General features: G+C 39.5%; 1 protein-coding gene across 2 annotated transcripts in view; it reads left to right on the top strand.

Annotated features, from left to right (window-relative positions):
- DPYD (dihydropyrimidine dehydrogenase) overlaps positions 1 to 24,590 on the top strand; it is a 646,680-nt gene that overhangs the window by 609,651 nt on the left and 12,439 nt on the right. For both annotated transcript variants that reach the window (XM_087719294.1, XM_087719293.1), the window contains one exon: positions 12,771 to 12,917. In XM_087719294.1, the coding sequence (XP_087575420.1) occupies positions 12,771 to 12,917 (147 nt within the window). The remainder of the gene's footprint in view (positions 1 to 12,770; positions 12,918 to 24,590) is intronic.

Here is a 24,590-nt window from a genome sequence, read left to right as displayed (position 1 = left end):
CAGCTTGTATGGTGAAACAAGGAGGCCCAACTTGAATTCACCATTTTATCATAGAGCCCACTGGGTGATATTGGCTCATTTAAAGATCTGTCAACCAAATAGGGTTTTTTCTTCTGAAGTTAAACCAAACAGGAATTCTTATATATCCTACCTTTTGCACCTAAGTGAAAGATGGGTTATTTATGTAACCAAATCCACAAGGTCAAATCAGTATGCAGCTTTTTTCCCTTTTGTTTACATTCTGCCAAAGAAAAACATTGCAAGCTCTACTTGTTAAACTACCATGAGAACCTAGATGCTATGTATACAAGTTTTGCCAGCATAGCAGCTTTTTGTCTCCTTCTGGTAACTCCTGCATCCAAATTCTCAGAATCCTCTTTTTGCCCCACTCCCAAAGTCCATCGGGGCCGAACCGCAGGCTCTTCTACCCTTAGGCCAGCTAGCCTTTCAAGTAAAGATGGTTCTGCAGTTTCTCTTCCAGTCTCCTCATCATCGCTCGCTTGCAATGATATTTTCTCTGTTCCTTCTTGTGAGTACACCTCCCCACGGTAGGTTGAAAACTCCTAGTGGGGTGTGAGTGAGTCTTCGCTTACTGTCAGCACTCCTCCATTGAATAATTAGGAAAGAAAACCACGAGACTCCATTGATAGAAATCAAGTGTACTTTTACTAATTATAAATGATCAGAAGCGTAGCAAAGTGAAGACTGATTATTTAGGCATGAAAGCAAATGATATATAGAATAACCCATTCCCCACCCCTTGGCATCCCAGTTACAGTCCAATCATAATTCTCCCAAATGTCAGGTGCGAGATAACTTCGAAAGGCATCACCAAGATGGAATGTCGGTGCCGTTGGCCTTGGCGGGAAACCTCCTCCGCATGCGCAGTAAGACAGGCAGCAGAACTCCAGAATCTTCCTCCAGCACAATTAGTAATCCCCTCCCAAATACCATGCCCCCCCTCCCCGTTTCAATGGCAGCCGAAGCAGCAGCAAAGCAGAGGCTGACACTTTTTTTCTCCCAGAAAGAGGGTTTGGAAAAAGCGGAAAGTAGTAGCATTTGCTAGTATGTTAGGTGTTTATTAATAGACAGGCTGCTGTCATCTTTGCTACAACTTAGTCTGCTAAACTATCAGAATTTCATTTACATAAACGGGTGGGAAGTTCTTTCTCATATATGCCCAACAAACTGAAGACAAAGTGCTTGCCAGTGTTTTAATTTCTTTTTTTATGTTCCAGTTAGAGTAAGTGGAGTGTCTTTCATCTCACCGTGTCATGAATATGGTAATATATGGAAATCACAGAGAGAAGATCATGTGCATTGCAAATCTCACATGTGTTTACTCAGAAGTAAATCCATTGAATTTGGGAGGGATTTAGTTTTGTGTATTTTCTACAGGTTTGCAATCTAAATTCAACACGTTCCTTACTGAAGGAACTCCTGATAAATTCAAATCCCTTTTTGTTCCTATGAAATCCTTTTGTCTATAAAACGACAGGTGGCCAGATGTTCATGAAGTAGAAATCTTTCCAGTGGTTGCATCTCTCAACTTCATCTTATGAAGGAATAATTCACTTTGGAACATTTATTCATCAAGTAAATGAACATAGGAACTATTTAGGTCCTGTTCTTGTATCACATCATATATGTGATGTGAATGTGTTTGATGAATGTTTTATAATAGATAGGCCAAACATCTTTAGAACCCCAAATGCTAGCGTACTGTCACAAAAAAATATTCACTCGTTTTTTTCAAAGGTGACTGCAAGCTAGAAACCACCAGATTGTGAATTCTACTCCTGCCTTAGGCATGAAAGCCTATTGGGTGATTTTGGGCCCGTCACTATTTCTCAGCTTAACTCACCTCACAGGATTATTACTGTGAGGAAAATAGAAGGAGGAAGGACTATTAAGTATTGTTCGTACCTTTATAAAAATAATAAAGATGGGAAATCAAATAAAGAAACAAATACGTAAATAAAATAAGAAAGCACGGGGAAAGAGACAGATGTTGTGGTTAATAAAAACTGACGCTGATTTTCTCAAACTATCATTTGAAGTCAATCTGTTTAGAGATTCCTATTCAAGTAAAACAACCAAGGAATGAATGTGAGATCATCAATAATATGTACATATTGCATTTCAATATATGCAATATAGATTTAGGATGTAGCTGTGGGTTTTTTTAAATTTTCTTTTGAGTTTCCACAGATGTTCAGTAGGCAAAATATAATGCATGCACACCCTCTAGGGGAATTTCACTGATGTTCAATCAGAATGCCTACAAGCTATTCCACTATGGCAGGGTTTTCCATTTTTGCTTCTCATGTTGTTATTTACAAAATCCAGTGACCAATTCATTGATCAATTCCTTGAACTAGTCAGATGACATCTTAATAAATGTGTTGCCTATATTGTATCATGACCATACTTCTATTTACAATGACTTCAAAAGCTAACGTATAAAATGAGGTTAGAGATAAGTATAATCTTTATTGTCATTGTACTTTAAATACAACGAAATTGGTTAAGTGGATCAGAATAAGATCTGCTCTATTTTTCTGCTCCTTTTGCAAATAGATTTTTGTCTGGAGAATTGGGGGGTTTCTTGAACCAATTGTTTAAGAAAAAATGTAGAAAACGTTTCCCAAAGGGGATCAGGGAGTCCATAAGAAGTTGCCCTTTCTTTCTAAAATGTAATAAATAATTATGCCAGGTATTTCTTGTCGCTTTAACTTTTTAAAAGTCCATCTGCTGACAGCAGGGGAAATATTTCTTCCTTAGCATCTCTGATTTGACCATGGAGCTGGATAGAGCTAGCTGGATTTTATTCTGATTAGTGTTCATCCTCCGGGAATGAAATGAATCAGCAAAGTTCTTTTCACTATGGTAGATTCATCGTGGAATTCTCTTTAATTCCCAAGTGGGATGTGCATGTATAAAATGTGTCTGGAAGGCCAAAGAGATTTTTCCCATTAGGGATAGAAATGAGCAGAGAGAGAAAAATACAGACAGAGAATTTATTAATAAAACGTTGAGTGAAAAGAACATGGGATATTTTTTTTAAAAAAAAACGATTTTAATTTTCATGCTCAGGAAACTATTTTTGTAAAAGTGTTCCTTGAAAGGAATTTAAAAAAAAAAGCACTGTGGGGACACCTGTTTTTTTAAGCTGTGACATTTCAGAAGATCAGGCAGAAGAACTGGTTCTACACACTGAATGACTATTATTTAAAACAACAAAAAGGGCAAACGTTTTAAGATGCCAATAACATTCTTTTTTCCCCCCAAAAGGTTATCTGGAATATGTTCAAACCATAGAAGTTCGTATTAGGAGGTAAAGAAAAGGAAATCATCACAAATATTCTTAATATACGCTGCTGCTTAGAATTGTATTGTCTTTCCTTTTGGAATCTGCAGTAGTCCTTATAACAGTATGCTTATTGTATACTGTATCATTTCTTTTTTATATACAAATATATTCATGCAGGCTACTGCAAAGACAGATTTTGGTGCATATATTTGTCATAATGGAGATAATTGATAAATGTTGATCATGGCACGACAAAACCGCGGTCCACTAAAGCGCGCCCGATTAAAGCGCGTACCTGACGTCATCAGCAGCGCGACAAATACGACCGCGGAGAAAAAAGGGCGCTTTAAAAAGCGCTTTTAAAGCAAGCCGATTCACGTTAAGGTAAGGGTTAGGTTTAGAGTTAGGGTTAGGGTTAGGTTAAGGGTTAGGGTTAGGGTTAGGGTTAGGTTAAGCGTTAGGATTAGGTTTAGGGTTAGGTTTAGGGTTAGGTTAAGGGTTAGGTTTAGGGTTAGGTTTAGGGTTAGGTTTCGGGGGGTTAGGTTTAGGTTTACACATTAATTTTAGCTTTACCGCTCACAGCGTGCTTTTTTCATCGCACTGTGATGATGTCAGGTACGCGGTTTCGTCGAGCACGCTTTAGTCGACCACGGTTTTGTGGTGGAACCAATGTTGATAATGTTCATAACATTTAGTATTTATGTACTCAAAGCAAGATTTCTTCAGTTCGTTATTTTATATCAGAATTGTAGCAAACTATAGTATTGGCCATATTATAGTCCTCTTCTTTTAATACAATAAATGTTGGAGAGCAGAAATATAAGAAATTACAGCAATTTGAAAATTAAGGTATTGTGCAGCTATCTGTATTAGGTAACCAATCCCTAGTTCATAGTATGCCCAATTGAATTTAGATTGATCCGCGAATAAATTATAACCAGAACTAGCTTATTCACCTTAAAGCTTTGGTGGCTTAATGTTTCATTGTTGATTCATTATGTTGTGAGTTCCCTATTGACAGTCTAATGCTTTTTATATCTTGATAGAAACAGCTCTACTGATAGATACGGCTATCTTTAAATGAACAGGATTTAACTTATCCAGGGAGGACAAATTCATCAGTGAATGAATCCCTTGAGAAATACTAAAACAAAAATCAAATGGTTACAGGAGATTTGCACAGTTCATCACTTACGAAGTTGTTGTTTTTTGGAAGCGTAGTGCAAAAGATTTGCTTTTAGATGAAAAGAGAGACATGTGTCATGCTGTACGATGGTTCTTAAACCAAATTGATGAAGTGGTCTACCCCATTTGATGTTGGATAGTTTCACATGGTACAACTTCTGTTAGTGTTACAATAATGAATACCAAGGCTTCTGATTTTAGAAAGGTGATCTGAAGGTGATCCTAAGAAGATACAATTCCTGCTATTGAATTTTGTTCTCTATCCAGGTAGTTTCTCATCAAAAGGTATTATGAATGCTAATGAATAACATAGATCCACATATTGTACATACTACTTTGGTTAACAAATCTGAGCTATGGACCAGTGGTGGGATTCAAAAAATTTCACTACCGGTTCTGTGGGCGTGGCTTGATGGGCGTGGCTTGGTGAGTGTGGCAGGGGATACTGTAAAATTTCCATTCCTTCCCCACTCCAGGGGAAGGTTACTGCAAAATCCCCATTAGAGCCGAGGTGGTGCAGTGGTTAAATGCTACTTCAGCTGACTGCAGTTCTGCAGTTCGGCTGTTCAAATCTCACCGGCTCAGGGTTGATTCAGCCCTCCATCCTTCCATCCTTCCAAGGTGGGTAAAATGAGGACCCAGATTGTTGTTGGGGGCAATATGCTGACTCTGTAAACCGCTTAGAGAGGGCTGAAAGCCCTATGAAGCGGTATATAAGTCTAACTGCTATTGCTATTCCCTCCCGATCAGCTGGGACTCGGGAGGCAGAGAATAGATGCGGGTGGGGCCAGTCAAAGGTGGGGTTTACCAGTTCTCCAAACAACTCAAAATGTCCGCTACCGGTTCTCCAGAACTGGTCAGAACCTGCTGAATACCACCTCTGCTATGGACGATTAATTTACTGATACAGATCTTGCTTCTGCTAGTGACTATAACTTCACTATATGCAATAAGGAAACAATAATATTCATCTACACAACCGTTTCTTATACAGGATGAGCATTAAAAAAATCCTATGTACACTTAATATCTACTATCTGCTATGGTGTATTTTGTCTCTCAAGAAAACTACTGTTTATAATAACAAAAATATTACACTGATGTTTTATAACATTATACATTGATTAAGAGGTTTTTGAGGGTACTGCTCTGCCCAACCACTATCCCCCCCCCCCCCAATGAAGTTCAAAGCAGGCTGGCACTAGCTTTTCGTGTATCTTCTTGAAAATATGATTAACCTATTTGAAAAGAAGATCTAATTGAATTGTTTTGATAGCTGCCAGTATATCAGATGGCCTTTGAAGATATTTACTCTGTTTATTTAGGTTGCAGCTGTTGCTGAATGCAGTGTAATGAAACATCCAAAAGTAATTTTTTTTTAAGTCTAAAGGCAATAAATATTTGGAGGCATGGCGATAGGTGATAGAGATTCCATCATAGGATTTCAAAATTAAGGGTGTCTACATTGTGCTTTGCATTTTACTTAATGCCTGCTGAAGTTACTCAAACAAAGGCAGGAAAGGCACATAATGGTCGGTGAACTGCCTGAAGATCTCAGCTAGACCACAAGAATGAAGTGAGAGAAACAGGAGCCGCAACATAAATCAGTAAGCTGTAAAACAGCCAGAATGCCAAGGTAACTAGATAAGAAAAATTCAAGGAGCCAGGATTTATAATGGTAGAATTCCAGAAGCCTAACAGAACTTTTGAAGATATTTTTATAGCTGATGCTATAACATCAGCTTACTCCTACTGCATTCCAATCGGTTGCATTTTAAGTAATTTCAGGCAGCCTGATACTTTCACTCATGGATTTATCTGTAGGTGTTCCACATTGCTCCAATGTTCAATGGCATAGGCCAAGTATTCTGCTGGTAGTCTGCTCAGTTGTTCATTTTTCATTTTCATTTTCCCTTTATTTGTATGCCGCCCTTTTCCCTGGGGGGGACTCAGGGCGGCTCACAGTTCAAAAAAAAAGGGGGGGGGGAAGGACAAACAATTTCCAACATACAGACAATACAACATATTAAAAAACACAACAGCCACACAAATTCGAGTGGGGTTAGAGCCTTAACCCCAGGCCAGCCGGGACAGCCAGATCTTTAGGGCGGTGCGGAAGGACTGGAGGGTGGTGAGGGTCTGAATCTCCACGGGGAGTTCGTTCCAGAGAGTCGGAGCAGCCACCGAGAAGGCTCTCCTCCGGGTAGTTGCCAGTCTACACTGGCTAGATGATGGAATTCGGAGGAGGCCTAATCTATGCGATCGTATCGGTCTAGTGGAGGTAATTGGCAGTAGGCGGTCTCTCAAGTTGTTCTTAGATACAACAATGGTTCTTGTTAAGCCTTCCCTTATTCAAATAGACTTCAGCTGTAACAGGAGCTGCTTGCCTATTCTCATTACTGTTGGAAAAACCATTGCTTCCTAGACAGCTTATTTTTTGTCAACATTCATCTAAATCAGACTGATGCGTGGCTCTTAGATTACATAGTGGTCTGGTGCAGGATGAAGTTAATACTGGGACATTTTATAGAATTCTTCCTTCTTTGGGATTTCTCCACTTAAGTAAACTTTATTTTCTACTTTCCTTTTAAAAAAAAATAACAGAAAGAGAGAAATTGATGTGATTTGTTTAAATCTAAGTAGGAATTCAGGTAGCAGTGGAAATTGGTTTCAAAACATCTGCTTCTCACTCAATAATGAATTGTTTTGCATAAACTCACCTCCATTTCTCACTCTGTGGGCAAAATATAGTTTTAGTTTGCTTGGATTGTCACAAAATTATTAATAATAAACAATCAAATAAAATTTCAGTGTGAACTGTTGGGTGAGAAGAAAGGAATTAGACATAGGCTTCTTCCCAATTCAAGAAATCTATATTTAATAAGAAACACCAAGTGATAGTGAGTTGCATGAAATGACTGTGAAATTGTTATGTAACTTGGCTTACTTAGTTCAGTTAAATATTTCCAGATAGTGAAAAGGGAGATGAGGTTGTCCCACAGTCACTCATGCCCTCGTTCTTTCTCGCCTGGACTACTGTAATGCTCTCTACATGGGGCTGCCCTTGAAGAGCACCTGGAGGCTTCAACTGGTCCAGAATGTGGCTGTGCGGGTTATCATGGGGGCACCTAGGTGCTCCCATGTTACACCCCTTTTAGGCAGCCTGCACTGGTTGCCGGTTGTCTTCCGGGTGCGATTCAAGGTACTAATTATGACCTTTAAAGTGCTCCATGGCTTAGGCCCAGGGTACCTGCGAGACCACCTACTGCCACCGGTAGCCTCCCACCGTCCAGTGCGATCCCACAGAGTTGGCCTCCTCAGGGTGCCGTTGGCCAGACAGTGTCAGCTAGTGACCCCCAGGGGGAGAGCCTTCTCTGTGGGAGCACCTTCCCTCTGGAATGAGCTGCCCCCAGAGCTTCGAATAATCCCCGACCTCCGGTCCTTCCGACGCGCCCTAAAAAAATTGGCTTTTCCAGCAAGCCAGCCTGGCCTGAACAAAACAAAATAAATTATTGATCATTGTTAATTTTAATTCGATTTTTTTAAAAAAAAATGTTATTGTCAATTCTAATTGTTTGGGATATTCTATTTAATTTTTTTAAACTTTTGTATTATGTGTTTCTTCTAATATTGTATGCCTCTTTGAGTCCTTGGGAGAAGTGTGGCATATAAATCTAATAAACCGTAACCTAGTATGTTCCATTTGCATGCCAACACTAACAACTTGTTTGGATTCATAACACTATTTGATAGATCAAATATCATGATTACCTTCCTGAGCTGAAGCTGTCTTTATCCAGTTGACATATTGTCATTATCTGTGGGCACTGGCATGTTCATAAACTGGAACCAGCATTCTGGCAGTATTTGAAATTTAGCATTCTTCTCCATTACTGCATTATGTGGAAGCAAGCCCACAGGCTAAAGATTAAGCTCGGCGAGGTCAAACAGTGAAATGAATAAAATTAGCGTTTTCTAGAGTTTGCATAGAACTTACTGCTACTATAGTAACAGCTCCAATATCCTTCTAACTGCCATGTCAAAATAATCTAAGAGCATGCTTTATAAAGTTTTGTGGCAAATCCATTTGGTCTAAGGAGAAGGAAAAGTAAAATCTTAAGTAAATGGGTTTGCTTCTCCAAGTTCTACGTCTATCAGAGGTGGGTTCCTACCAGTTCGCACCTATTCGGTAGAACTGGTTCATCAAATCTACCGAACCGGTTAGAAGAGGTTCCACCAGTGGACCCGGAAAGCAGGCCACACCTACAGAAGAGGTTCCAAAAATTTTTGAAACCCATCTCTGCTAAAGGGTTAGGGGTGCAAAGATCTTGTAACTTGACAGCTTTAAGACTTGCATGCTTCAATGCCAGAGTTCCTGAGCCAATGTGACTGGAGGAGGAATTCTGGGAGTTGAAGTCCACAAGTCTTAAAGCTGTCAAGTTTGAAGACCCCTAGTTTTTTTTTCTAAAGGGTTAGGGGTACAAGGATCTTGTAACTTGACAGCTTTAAGACTTGCATGCTTCAATGCCAGAATTTCTGAATAGCTATTTGGACCGACCTAAGTACTAATTCATAATTTCATATCCGGTCACATGGGCGGCAAGCCACTCCCATCCGGTCACATGGGCGGCAAGCCACTCCCACAAAGGAGGCCACACCCACAGACTAGGTTCGAACAATTTTTGAAACCCACCACTGACGTCTATCCATTGAATTCATTTTCCTGCTAATATGAAAATAAGTGTGTGTCGTTTTTCATTGTACAAGTATTTATTTATATATACAAGAATTTTATAAATGTACAACTTCAGAGATTCCAACTCTGAAGTGTACTGTATATATTGTTCTATAGCAGGGGTATCAAACTCATGGCCCGTGGGTGAGATGCGTCACACGCTGGCCATGCCCACGCTCGTTTTAGCAAAGGGGGAAAAAGTTGTGATACATCATGTGACGACAACATGTCATGAGTTTGACACGACTGTTCTATAGGATCATTTTTACACTGTTACACTTTTCAAATCCCTGAACCCCAAGGCATGCAGTGTATATTGTATTATACCTATTTTTACCATGAGCAGGGATAATGCAAAATCTAAGTAATACTTCAGTTTGTAGCTAAAACTAGGGAAGTATAACATACTGGAAAACTTTTCAAAATTATATAAATGAAGCATGGTGACAGAAAGAAAGGAATACAGAAATGGTCAGGGGAACAAAGCCCTTCATGGTATTGAACCTGGGTACTTGAGAGACCGCCTGCTGCCAATTACCTCCAATAGACTGATCAGATCCCACAGATTAGGCCTCCTCCGAATTCCATCCGCCGGCCAATGCCAACTGGCGACTATCCAGAGGAGAGCCTTCTCTGTGGCTGCTCCGACCCTCTGGAATGAGCTCCCCGTGGAGATTCGGACCCTCACCACCCTCCAGGCCTTCCGCAAAGCCCTTAAAACCTGGCTGTTCCGACAGGCCTGGGGCTAAAGAGTTGTTGCCCCCCTTCTCGAATGGTATGGTTGTTGTGTGTTTTTAAATTTTGTATTGTTATGTCTCGTCTTTTTATCCCCCTGTCTGTACCCCCTTCCCTGACTGAATTGTGAGCCGCCCTGAGTCCCCTTCGGGGAATAGGGCAGGATATAAATGTAATAAATCCAATCCAATCCAATCCAACATATCTGAATATTAAAGTTGTAATCTATGGAAGTGATTTTGCTGGAGGTATAGGTTCCTAACCAAAAGGATGTCTAATTACAACATGTGTCTTGTAATGTCCTTTTATATTTTCATCCTAACATTGCACAACAATATGGAAAGGATGGAAATTGCCGCATTGAGATAATTCATAGGGATGTAACCTTGGCACGTGTTTGTTTCTATTATTTTGGAATGAGGATGCTTGTTAAATATATGGACAAGGGTATGGCAGATAACAGCTACTGTTTACCTGTCAGGTCTCCCGATTGATAGAATTAATAATACGATTGAAGCTGATGATCAATACCTCTTATAGGATGAATAGTTGTCCTTATAAATCCACAGATAGGCAGATAGGGAGTTAAGAAATAGGAAATATAAATATATAATAAATAAATTAAGTTGATTTTTCTGGATCCATTTCCCTTGATATTTCGGCAGGATATAGTTCTGAAATTACTTTGATCATCTTCATAGATAACCTAAATAGTACGTGGGTATGATCATCTGGGTTTCTCTTTTTCTTTCTGTTTTTACCTTTTGACCATTTTTGCATCATTAAGCCATCTACTTACTCCATTAAGAATTAAGTGGACTACCTAGAAGATTACACCTTATCACAATTTTACTGTGATTCTAATCTCTCCAGACCAAATGAAGAAAAAGTAGGCCTTTGGCAAAATACCATATTATTCCCTATATTGGTCAGTATTTAGGGAACTGTCTAGGAAGGTCATCTGGGGTTTCTGAATTGGATGTTATCAAAATCTTGATGATTCTCAATTCTACTTTTTCTTGCTCCAATTCTAGGAAAGCCACCTGAACATGCCCAAATTCAGCAATAGAGTAGATCAAGATTAATATGCTATGGATTTGCAATTGGCTTTTGTTATTAAGAGCACAATTCTGTCCAGCACACCTATCATATCCCTGGACAGAGTTAGCAATAATTATTCATGCTTTGGTTATATCCCATCTTTATTCCCGCAACATGCTTCATATGGGGCTAATTTTGAAAATTGTCTGGACGTTGCTGATTACTGCAAGAACAGGGTCAGATATCTCCTCTGAATCATAGGCACTGGTTATCAATTCCTTCCCAAGGACAACTTAAAATGATGGTATTGAATCAAAAAACCAAAACTTTTCGGTTAAACTCTTTCTACTGGCACATAAGATATGGTTTTCTCTACCTTTGTTAGCACTTAGCACTAGCACTTAGACTTATATACTGCTTCATAGTGCTTTAGAGCCCTCTCTAAGTGGTTTAAAGAGTCAGCATATTGCCCCCAACAATCTGGGTCAACTTTGAGCCTGGTGAGAATCGATCTGCCAAACTAGGGGCTGCTGGTGATCAGCAGAAGTAGCCTGCAGTACTGCACTCTAACCACTGAGCCACTGTGGCTCTTGTTCTTGTTCACTTCTTTTGGAGTTGTGATTGGTCTCTCTCTCTTTCATTGTTTACAGAATCTAAAAACACCTCCTTCAGCAGGCCTTTAATTGCTACACAACTTTAACATTGACCATTATTGGATTTTGAACATTTTATATTCTGTTCTAATTTTAACTTTCATCAGGTGCCTTGAATGGTTTGCTGTCTAAGAGAAATTAAATGTCCTTTATTTGGTTGGAATTATAATAGTTTTGGAATAAATTACCTAGAGTATCTTTTGGTTTCTCTGTTGTTGGTGCTGGTGTCATAATCAGCTATAAAAAATGTTTTGTACCTCATTGTGTGGTGTGTAATGTTTAAGAATAAAATTTACTTCAGAAAGTCCCAGGTGAATGTATTTTACTGATTATTCCATTCTGTTTGTTCTGTCTTCTATCTATCTATCTATCTATCTATCTATCTATCTATCTATCTATCTATCTATCTATCTATCATCTATCTATCTATCATCTATCATCTATCTATCATCTATCATCTATCATCTATCATCAATCATCTATCATCTATCATCTATCTATCTAATCTAATCTAATCTAATCATATCTTCCTCTGACTTCACTCTAATCTGCTGTTAGAAATGTTGGTAGCATTTCGTCAGTTCAAAAGTTTTCCCTTTTCCATTAATGGAACAAACATCCCATTTAACAGCTTAGTCATGGATAAAAGCAAATTTCCTTTCATGTTCGTTTCTAAGATGTATTGCTTTGTTCTCATTCAAGATGGATTTTATCTTCTGTTGACCACACAATTTTCTACAGCACTTGTAGTACATCCTAATACTCGTGAGTTCTTCACAGTAATTGTAGTACATCTTAATACTTCTGAGGTCTCAGCCTGAGATCCATGAGGGATGTCTGCTTGTCAACTAAGAGCTATAAAAAGGACAGACAACAATAGGAAGAATTACAATATAAGATTTGGCGATATATATTAAGTATGTATAATGCCCAGGCAATATATATATATATAGCTTAGCATTGTGGAAACTTGCTCATAATACCTTCTCTGATACAATCCTCTATCCTAAGTGCTAAAACAACTAACAACCTTGGAACAGCTCTCAGTTTTGTTTGCAGAAGAGTGCCAGAACTGCAGCAGTAATTCCATACCTCCTATTTCTTATAGAAACTTCCCAGCTTTGGACCGTATCTTGAGCAACGAAAGAAGATAATAGCTGAAAATAAGCTGAAACTAAAGGCACAGAACAGGAGCCTTCATTCCCAGCTTGAGAGAAAGTGTTTTGCGCCAAAGAAGCCCATCCCAGCCGTGAAGGTAAGAATAAATAGACGTTTCACATAAAGGAAGAGCAGCCTTCTCAAAATGATTTTGCATTTATGATTATATTTCATTCTGTGGAGGTGTCCAGATGTGGCAGTGGTGGGTTTCAAAAATTGTTCGAACCTACTCTGTGGGTGTGGCCTCCTTTGTGGGAGTGGCTTGCCATCCATGTGACCGGATGGGAGTGGCTTGCCGCCCATGTGACCGGATATGAAGATGCCGACGACACTTGTCAGAACCACCTTAAATTACCTCACACACAGTGCTGGTATGCATAAGAATATGATGTAAACTTGTTTTTTAAAAGGCATCTTTGGTTTGCGTTACAACTTCAACACATGCAATGTTCTGGTTGCACCACAAATGCAGTAGTCATCCTTACCTTTCACAGAGGCACTGAGTTTTCTAAATATGAGCATGATAGTGTAGAATAATCGTATCCAAGGACCAGTGGTGGGTTTCAAAGAATTTTGGAACCTCTTCTGTAGGTGTGGCCTGCTTTCCGGGTCCACTGGTGGAACCTCTTCTAACCAGTTCGGTAGATTTAACGAACCGGTTCTACTGAATAGGTGCGAACTGGTAGGAACCCACCTCTGAGGTGTGGGCTGCTGCATGTTCACCTGGGTTTGGGAGAATGCATAGTTAACATTATGGCTGGTTTGGAGAACCTCCAAATCCTACCCCTGGCTGGCCCCACCCTGCCCTGGGGTCTCCATGCAGCCTGTTTTGGATGCAAGGTAAGTGCAGGGCCCGTGTGGAGGCTCGGGGAGAGGGGGGAAAATGGCCCCCAGCCTCTGGAGGGCCTCTGGAGCTTGGAGGAAGCAGTTTTCGCCCTCCCAGAGGCTCAAGGAAAGCCTCCAGGGCCTGGGGAAGGCAAAAACATCACCCGTCCCTGCTGTGATGCAGGAGGCCAACTAGGCCATGCCCACCATGGCCACGCCCACCCAGCAACTAGGCAGAGAACCCATTGCTGAAATTTTTGAAGCCCACCCCTCGGTGTGTGACTAGCATATCAATAAACTTATATATGTAATCCTGGGCTTAGATCCATTTATTTAGTGACTGTGCAAAGTTACAGCAGAGCCAAAAAAAGTGGCTTATGACTGGTCCTCAGATTTACAACCCATCCCAGCATCCCCACAGTCGTATGATCAGAATTTGGGTACTTGGCAACTGCCTCGTACTTACAATGGTTGCAATGTCACTGGATCATATGATTGCCACGTGTGAACCTTCGCAACTGGCTTTTGACAGGCAAAATCAATGGGGGAAACTTGGATTTGCTTAACAACTTCAGTGATTCGTTTAAGAACTGTGGCAAAATATTTTCAAATTGGACAGAACTCATTTAACAATCACTTTACTAGCACTGAAAATTCTGGCCCCAATTCTGGTCCTAAATTGAGGACTGTTTGCAGACATGTATTGAGTAAAGTTACTAAAATGCATCGTTTCTGTGGTTTAGGCCATTATTCAGATAATTAGAGGTTGATATTTGTATTAGACTGATTATATTTAACATGCACTAAAAATGCAAAATCAAAGATGCTAAAATGAACTCGGTAGTGTGGTTTTGTTATTTCCAGGGAAGCTAGATTAATTTGTCAGCTGTGACCAGGGGGGCATTTGCCCAGGTTCGCCTGGTGCACCAGTTGCGTCCCTACCTGAACCGGGAGGCCCTCACAACAGTCACTCGTGCCCTTGTGACCTCTAGGCTGGAATACTGCAATGTGCTCTACATGGGGCTGCCCTTGAAGAGCATTCGGCGACTTCAGCTGGTCCAGAATGCGGCTGCGCGAGCGATCGTGGGTGCACCTCGTTTCACCCACGTAACACCCATCCTCCGCGAGCTGCACTGGCTGCCTGTTGATCTCTGGGTGTGATTCAAGGTGCTACTTATCACCTACAAAGCCCTTCATGGTATTGGGTCTGGGTACTTGAGAGACCGCCTACTGCCAATTACCTCCACTAGACCGATACGATCGCATAGATTAGGCCTCCTCCGAATTCCATCAGCCAGCCAGTGTAGACTGGCAACTACCCGGAGGAGAGCCTTCTCGGTGGCTGCTCCGACCCTCTGGAACGAACTCCCCATGGAGATTCAGACCCTCACCACCCTCCAGTCCTTCTGCACCGCCCTAAAGATCTGGCTGTCCCGGCTGGCCTGGGGTTAAGATTCTAACCCCACTCGAATTATGTGACTGTTGTGTTTTTAATAATGATGTATTGTCTTTATGTTAGAAATTGTTTGTCCTTCCCCCCCTTTTTTTGAACTGTGAGCCGCCCTGAGTCCCCCCAGGGAAAAGGGTGGCATACAAATAAAGGGAAAATGAAAAAAAAAATTAATTTATACAAGCATTGTGTATTGGCCTCAGATGGAACCGGGGATGACCTGTGAAAGGGAGTCTTAGGTTTTTCATGTTGTGTGATCCTTGACATTTTTCACTTATACACTTTACAGTGTTGTAAAAGGAGTAGTGACATATGACCAATGTCTGGTTGTGTGTCGTTAAACTTCCTCTCTCAGCTGCTAGTAATTTACATAATATTGCTATTCCAAGCAATAGTTTACTGATACCATTGTATCTTCATGTCTTTTCTCTGTGTACATGAAAACATTCTTTGCACGTGAAAACACCAAACAAATATTGTTCTTTATTTATTTTGAGAGGGCTTGGTGCTTTCAAAGGCATTGTCACCTTAGGGGTTTTACAGTTTTATTTTCCTTGCAGGAAAAATATTGATGGAATCATCAGGGAGAAAAACACCTGCAGTTTCACTGAGGGATAACTTTGCCATGGCAGATGAAACTGAGAATTGAGAAAAGATATTGAGGAGAAGTGAAAGAGCAGATAAAATCAAATGCAGAGAGAAGGGGGAGGGAGGGAGAGGGAGAGAGAATCAACTAGATTTATATTTTGCATTTTTGCTATAAAAAGAATTGAAAAAATAGATAGCAATAGGAGTTAGCAATAGCAGTTAGACTTATATACCGCTTCATAGGGCTTTCAGCCCTCTCTAAGCGGTTTACAGAGTCAGCATATCGCCCCCAACAATCCGGGTCCTCATTTTACCCATCTCGGAAGGATGGAAGGCTGAGTCAACCTTGAGCCGGTGAGATTTGAACCGCTGAACTGCAGCTTAGCAGTCAGCTGAAGTGGCTGCAGTACTGCACTCTAACCACTGCGCCACCTCGGCTCTTCTTGCGCCACCTCGGCTCTTCTAAGATGAAAATATAAGCAAGAGTTTGAACAAAGATAGCCTCCTGAAATAATAATTAAAATAAGAGATTGGGCAGAAACAGATTACAAATGTAAAAAAAAAAGAAATAATAATTTTAAAAGAACAAGAAGCTGACAAATATGAACAAGAAGATGCTAGTCCTTTTCCTTTTTTTTGATTATCAGCAGCTGGAATGTAATTTATATCACTTATGAGGTGGGAAAGAGAATATAGCATCAAGACTGTAAAGTATTCATAGCAGAGGTGGGATTCAAAAATGTTTACTACCGGTTCTGTGGGCGTGGCTTGGTGGGTGTGGCAGGGGAAGCATACTGCAAAATCTGCATACTGTTTTATTACTTCTTAAGTATCCCATTTCTACTGTGTTCAGCTTGTTCAACACTTACTTCCATATATCATAATGGGTAGGACAGCATTCTTTCTACAGTCCTTTTTTCTTGGTTCTTAACAAATATTTTGTAAACATTATACCAAAATCCATGAATGTCACCTACTTACTCTAATTCCCCCTCCCAGGTATGTACAGTATAGTTTGCAATTGTTTACTCCATTTTACTTGCCACTTTAGAGTCCTTCTGTAAACATTTTTCCTATTATGTACTTTTGACATACCAATATGATCTTTATTTCAGGCTAAAAAAAATCCCGGGCATGATAATGATTCTTACGGGCTGGTTTCTTTAGTCCATGAATCATCTTGGTTGCCCTTCCAGCTCATTAATATTATTTTACAAGTGTGGTGATCAAAATTGCACAAGTGCTGATTATAGTGCTCCAGGATTATAAAAAGGAACAAACCCTTCTATATCAGTATTGTTTTGCCAGCTTAGTGACCAAGTCTTCAAAGATGGAATCACCAAAGAGTTATGTATAATGTCACATCTGGGATAATTAAAAACAATAGTGATGTATATAAAGGTGTTACTGTACTTTGCTGCTTTATTTCCTGTGCCCTTAGTAATCATTCTAAGAGCTAGGTAATGGTGCACTACAAATAATTTCAAAAGTATGTTCAAGTGGGCCTTGGAATAAAAGAGAAGACTTTCTTTATGCATACCATATTTTTGGAGTATAAGATGCACTGGAGTATAAGATGCACTGGAGTGTAAGACACACTGGAGTATAAGATGCACTAGAGTATAAGACGTACTGGAGTATAAGACCCACCAAGGTTTTGAAGAGTCAAATAAAAAAAATTTTGCACTCTGCAAACCTCCCAAAAATGGCCCGTTTGTCGTGAAAATGGGCCCGTTACCCCCCCAAAAAAATATCCTTTAGGGGGCTTGCAGAGTACTCCTGGGTGGGGCAAAAACGAGCAAAAAATGGCCCTTTTCATGAAAACGGGCCCATTTTTCGTAAAAAAAGGGGGCATGGATAGCCTTTAGGAAGCTTATAGAGTGCTCCTGGAGGCGGGGGGGGGGGTAAAATTTAGCTGTTTTTTGCTCATTTCTGCTTTCTCAGCCCCCAGGAGCTCTCTAAAAGCTTCTTAGAGGCTCTGCACGGCCATTTAGGTGAAGGGAATGTGGTTTCAGGAGGCAAAAAATGCTGTATTCAGTATATAAGACGCATCCATATTTTCAGCCTCTTTTTTGAGGGAAAAGGGTGCGTCTTATACTCTGAAAAATACAGTATGTTACATATTGCTCGGTGACATTCCCCCCCCCCTTTTGACCTATAGTTCTACTTGTACCCCCCCCCATCTAGAGAACTTGATTGGCGGCTGTTTAAAAGAGGGTCTTTTTATTAGCAGCATCCTGTTGGTAGTGCTCTCTCCAGGACGAAAATGAAGTCAATCCAAACTCACTTTTCAATATTGTTTTGTAAGCCAGAACTACAGAAGAAGCAAAACTTTCTTATTTTAATGTTGTTCTGAAGGCATATCAAATGATTTTGGCTCCCTTGCTTCTTGGATTTATGGTGAGCTGTAATTATTTTTATTGTACATAAGCCTAGGCACCTGATAGGTAGGGGAGAAATTTATAAATGCAATAAATACATTAAATAAACTGCCTTCAGTTGCAAAGAATCCACATGAACAATACTGGAGAATTCAACTTTAAAAATACCAGCCCAACATTCTTCCTAATAGAATGGAGTACAAAGAAAATGTTTACAATTATTATGGTGGTTGTTGGTTGCTCAGAGAACCAGATGTCTAAGCTGTATTTTTAGCCACCTCTCAAGTCCTTCCCAAGACTCTGGGGTAGGCTGATATTATCTGAAGCTATTAAAGGTATCGTCACTAGATATATAAGCTGTTCCAAGTAGAACTGCATTTTGTCAATGCTGATGATTTTTGCAAGGTGCTCCAGATTTTTTGGGATTGCACCCAAGTCACCTAATTATTATTGGTACTATCTTTGTTTCCTTTTGCAATAGTTGTTCTACTTCTTTTTTATGTATTAATTTTTGTTTTAAACACATAAGCACATCAACAGAAACAAACACATGACTTAAAAACAACATAGGAACAAGAAGTTCCATCGTATATCATACAGCAGTTCCGAATCGGTTTCTTTGCAGTTAGTGTTTTCCCTGCTATACATTTCTATCTTGCATTCATGGTCTCCTTATTCGTTATCCATTTTTATGTACAATTCTTTATTTATTTATACTTAGCTACATATGACCAAGTATTATTTACCTATATTGTGCTTTATATTTTATTCTCTTACATACAGTTATAGGTATACATTCACGTAGTTATTCTTTTTCTTTGCCATTCTTATATTATTATTATCCCATTTAAAAGGTTATAAGGTATAATTTGGAATGCTTTGTTTACCATCCTTCGCACCTGCTAGGACACCACCTTATTTTCTCTTTCTTTTCTTTTCTCCCTCCCTTCCTTCTCTACTTCCTTCCTTCCTCCTCTCCTTCCCCTTCTTCCTTCCCCTACCTCTCCCCTACTCCTACCCTCTTTCTTCTCCTTCCTACCCTCTCTCCTTCTCTTTTTCTCTCTTCCTCCCTCCTCTCCTTCTCTTTCTCTCCCTTCCACCCACCTCTCCTTTACCTCTTTCTTCATAGTTGTTCTACTTCTATTTGCCAGTCTTTGCATTTTGTGATTTTTTTTCTCCAATTCTTTCTCTTCTATTTTTTTTTTTTTGCCTCCAGGTACTGCAATATTCACTTTCCAGACTTCTCTGACTTTTTTATCAATAATTGTTACATCTGGGGTGTCACGTGGCAGGTGCCTGTCTGTTTGTATTCTAAAGCCTCAGAGCTCTTTAATTTCTTCATATTCTTCTACTTTGTTTATATTGTGGTCCCACCAGTTCTTGTTGGTATTTCTTGCAGATATTCCAATGCACTATTGTTCTAATTTATCATGCCATTTTTATACTCAATTTGTGCACCATCATCATCATCATCATCATCATCATCATCATCATCATCATCATCATCATTATACATATATCTGTTAAACGTACTTGAGAAGTCAAGATTTGCAAATTTCATTGCCTCCCAAAATAAGCTGCAAGTGTCAACTATGAGTCTCAACTAGAAGGAAAAAAAGGAAAAAAAATACTTGTTTCAAATGCATTGAATAGAATGCATGTTTTTTAAAAAAACATTTTACAGAACATAATATACCCTTTAAGAACGTATTTATTTTTTGCCTTCTGTATTCTATCTTCTGGGCAAATACATGGAAAATGTGTACAACTGATTCATACACACGCCTATTACATTCTGTCAATGTAGATTGCTTCGCTCTTGGAATAAGTTACGAATATTTCCAAAATATCCTCTTGACTTTATTTTCTCTTAAATAAACTACTTTTCTCTGTTGCCTTTAATATCATTCTTTGGGGCCACCATGGCTGTTGTTCTGCCAAATGCAATCTCTTTCATAAGTGGAGGATTATCAGTTTTCAGATATGAAATGGAGCTAGTCGAAGTTACAAGCTACCTAGATAAGCAAGCAAAATCAAACTGGACAGGTTTCTATTGACATTAGGAAACTGATGGAAGGATTGAATGTGACTAAAAGGGATCAAGATCAGATTCACTGTTAAGATTGACTTATGGGATGGACTAAAGCGTCTTGCCTAAGGAAGATTGCCAAGGGGAGGGGTTTCTACTACTCCCAAGGAACCAGTAGTCAGGCTTTTGTGTGTGTGAGGGAGAGGGGGGAGGGAGGAGGGAGAAAGAGAGGGGGTAGACAGACAGACAGACAGACAGACAGACAGACAAAAGGATGCAGTCTGCAGTTGCTATACAATTAATTGCCAAGATCATATAGTCTTTTTGTCACCTCTTCTGTAATTCTATGTTACAAGGTGTGCATAGGAAGAGAGGGAGGGAGGGAGGGAGGGAGGAAGGAAGGAAGGAAGGAAGGACAGAAGGATGGAAGGAAGGAAGAGACATGTGCCAGCTCCACTATCACTGTGTGCTGGAAAAATACACCCTTGCAATGCTCTCTCATACTAAAAAGGGTCCAAACTTGATCCTGTCCTGCCTTCAGACATAGCCACACATTCAGTGAGACTTCAAAATACTGATAGAAACCCACATTCTTTTCAGATGTGAACAAGATTAATTTGTGCTTCAGGCAAGTGATATTTCAATTGATCAACCCAAGCCTCCCCCCCCCTTTCTTTATATTATCTCCAAATAATTCTGGGTAATGGAATGATGCCAGTGTCAGCGTTCCAAGTATCATGTAGAATTAAATCAGAGTCCAAGGCAAAACGATCCTTAAAGTTCCAATTTAATAAAGCAGACATCTTAGCACATCTGTGTTAATCCCAATTCTGGAAATGACATCACAATTCCACCCAGTTAAAAGTTCATGATCTTGTCCCCACACCCACAATCCATCATATGGTCCAATCTTCTTCTTCCACACTGGCATCCACACCCAGCTTCTTCCGGTCAGGTGTAAAAGTGCAGAGACAAAAGATGACCTTGGCTTCTAGAAAAGAATGAAAGCAATACATTCCACAATCCTGCTCCTGTCTATTTCCCCCCTCCCATCAACTATACTAATGAAACAGCATAATGAAATAAGAGAAAGTGTGGCAGGCCAAAATTCTAAAAGGAATATAATTGCAGGCCTGACAGCCAGGTTTATATCTATATTTTATTTCCCCTGAATATGCACCTCAGAATTACTGGGAAGTTGCTGGGGTGTGTGTGAAAAACATTGGAACATTCTCGTTAAACAGCTGCAAGTGCTTTTTCACTTTTTCCTATAGTCCCGACTGGTGAACAATAAACACTTAGCCAACATTAAACTCTCTATTGGAGTGTTCTCTGTCACCATGCTTCATATTATTACCTTATTATCTGATTTCTTGTGTCATCTAAAGTGTACTTTGGTTTTCTTAGTTTCATATGCTCCTATTTATATTTTTCTTCTCCATTTTCCCATACAAGTTATTTATTTTTTCGTGCACCCCTTTCTGTGTTTTCCAAGCGGTTTGTCTTATAACTTCATTCAACCCTCTTGAGGATTGGTACAATTTGCTTTGCCAGTTTAATAATGTTGTCATTCTATCCACCAAAACGTTCATTGATTCCTTTCCTCCAGACCCATTCATTGGTGAATCATATGGCCCAACTCTGTTCATTTTAGCAGTACAGTATTATGTGCCTTTTCAAATCAAGGTCAGTCCATTCCTACAGTTGCTTCAGCCTCAACTTCCTTTGACCTCTGCATCCTATTTTTTTTTCTTTTATCTTTGTCCAGATTGAATTCATTTTAGGAATGTGCTGGTGGATAATCATAAAAAGTTACAGAAAAGAAATGTGCTGGTGGATAATCATAAAAAGTTGCACTTAGTTCTACATGAAGTATTTTGATTTAAAAAAAAAATGCTAGGGAATTTCTGGAAGCCTGACATTCTGACAAATTAGTCATCAATAGAGCTCTAGTCACATTAAATCTAGATGATAATGCTGACAATGATAATATGTGATTCCACTTTAGAATGGGTATTTTCACGGTCTCATATACAGTGGGGCAGAAAAGTATTTAGTCAGCCCACAATTGTGCAAGTTCTCCCACTTAAAAAGATGAGAGAGGCCTGTAATTGACCTCAGTTGATTTCTTCACATCAAGCTGCTTGCCTATTGCAGATTCAGTCTTCCCAGCCTGGTGCAGGTCTACAATTTTGTTTCTGGTGTCCTTCGACAGCTCTTTGGTCTTCACCATAGTGGAGTTTGGAGTGTGACTGTTTGAGGTTGTGGACAGGTGTCTTTTATACTGCTAACAAGTTCAAACAGGTGCCATTAATACAGGCAATGAGTGGAGGACAGAGGAGCCTCTTAAAGAAGAAGTTACAGGTCTGTGAGAACAGGAAATCTTGCTTGTTTGTAGGTGACCAAATACTTATTTTCCACCATAATTTGCAAAAAAATTCTTTCCAAATCAGACAATGTGATTATCTGGATTTGTTTTCTCATTTTGTCTCTCATATTTGAGGTTTACCTATGATGTCAATTACAGGCCTCTCTCATCTTTTTAAGTGGGAGAACTTGCACAATTGGTGGCTGACTAAATACTTTTTTGCCCCACTGTATATATTCTTCTTTAAAATTAATTCTATTGAATACACTGCATATGCAGTTCAATCCAATTTTGGATACATGTTGAATTTAAGAGTTAGGATCCTGATACACAGAAGGAAGACCCCACTAGCTTCCATATTGATCTTCTTAAGTTGAGTTCCATTACCAGAGGGGAGGGGCGACAGAGAGAGGGGGATGGGAAGCAGGGATGGAGAGAGAGAAAGAGAGAGAAATAGGGAGGGAGAGAGAGAGAAAGAGAAAGAGAGGGGAGGGAAAGATATAATTACATTTTGAATCCTGTCGTTTTGTTTCAATGCAGTTTTCATAGATTATTTTGTGCATTAATTGACATATTTTATGGTTTTCTAATCATGTGTATCGCTTTATTAAGTTAGCACTATAGATGTTTTATTGCTTTGCATTTTTCCTATGAAATGGCTGTTGTACTTGTTCTTTTCCCCTCCTTCTTCTTCTTCATCTTCTTTCTCCTTATACCATTCTTTCCAATGTGGTGCTTTCCAGATAGATGGGGGCGTAAAAAAAAGAACTTTTTATTTTATTATTTGACTTCATTGTATGGCTTTAATGTATCTCCGTGTTCTCAAAGGTGTCAGAATCTATTTGGCTTTTTTCACAATATATATATTATTCTTCAGAAAAATCAGGTCCCCTTTTTCCTCTTCTGGGGTAACTTAGGTGCCATCCATCTTTCTTACAATCAGGCATTTATTCCCCTCCCCTCTTTTTTTTTTTCTAATTTGCCTTCCCCCATTTCTGTATTGCTGTTGATTAATAACTGCCTGACATATCTAATCTGCAAATCTTTCATTTTCCCAGATATTGTGCCTCACACCAAAATAGCTCTTTTCATTTTAAAATGAACAATACGACTTTTCAGGCCCACGTGTGCTCCCTTTTGAGTATGTCTTTCGGGAGATATAATACAAGGATCCTGTTGTAGCCGGGATAAAAGGACTCCTCTTAATTTATGCTCTGGTCTCCTGGGTTCACCGTATTTGACAATGTCACAAAACAAGACAATAGCCTTGCTAGTAAACCACATCAGAATAATGGGAGAATGCAGGAGGAGGTCTTGTCTGGGAATTGAATTTAACTCTGCATTTAAAAGTTAATATCTTGGGGCTACTTCACCTATTTCCTTTAGATTTTTTTTCCGCTGGTGGAATCTTTCTAAATTCCCAAAAGGCTTTACAATCAGATTCTTCTTTCTGTCCACATAGCATCCTTCTTGGTTTGTTGGTAAATTTCATATTTTCTAAGATGTACAATACACCTGTGGGATATGAGAGCTCCTGCAACATTTGGTTGCATTATCTCTTGCACTATGTTTGTGGGTGACTTGGGCAATTAGGAGGTGAAATTTTTAAAAAAGCACAATTTGTTGGGGGGAGGGGGAGAAATCCCAATAGGAGTGGTATTTTACGCACAAAAATATTCCTGGAGTGAAGTTAAAATGATGTTGCTAGTTAATTTGGCTGCAATTGTAAGTTGTGGAAGTTAAAGGAACAAAAGTTAAGTATCAAAACTCATCCTGTAAGTTCTTCTCCTCCTCCCACTTTGATATTATGATGAATACCTCTTTTTTCCTCTCCCTGTTTCAACACAGATATCTTTCAAGCCAAACATCTGGTTCACTCTTAATTCACAATGCAGTTTCTTGGAGGCCTACAAGATGTAAATTGGCAAGATCTGCAACCAGCATCTGATATAAATCTGCATGAGCTTAAATTATTAACCCCACCTCCTCGTCCTCACCCATTTTCAACCAATAGAACCAGCATCAATTCCATTCTCTCTCTCTTTTTCTTTTTCTTTTCACTTTTAAAGGACTTTGGTCTGCCACAGGGTAATATCCTCATGTGGAGGTGGAATTTGACAACAGCTCTG

This window comes from Thamnophis sirtalis, unplaced genomic scaffold, assembly GCF_051295495.1.
Source record: "Thamnophis sirtalis isolate CommonGarterSnake01/CBP01778 unplaced genomic scaffold, rThaSir2_p1.2 scaffold_7, whole genome shotgun sequence".
In the NCBI taxonomy this organism is placed as follows: domain Eukaryota; kingdom Metazoa; phylum Chordata; class Lepidosauria; order Squamata; family Natricidae; genus Thamnophis; species Thamnophis sirtalis.
Note: the sequence above shows the minus strand (reverse complement) of the source record. Positions and strands in the feature narration are given on the sequence as shown.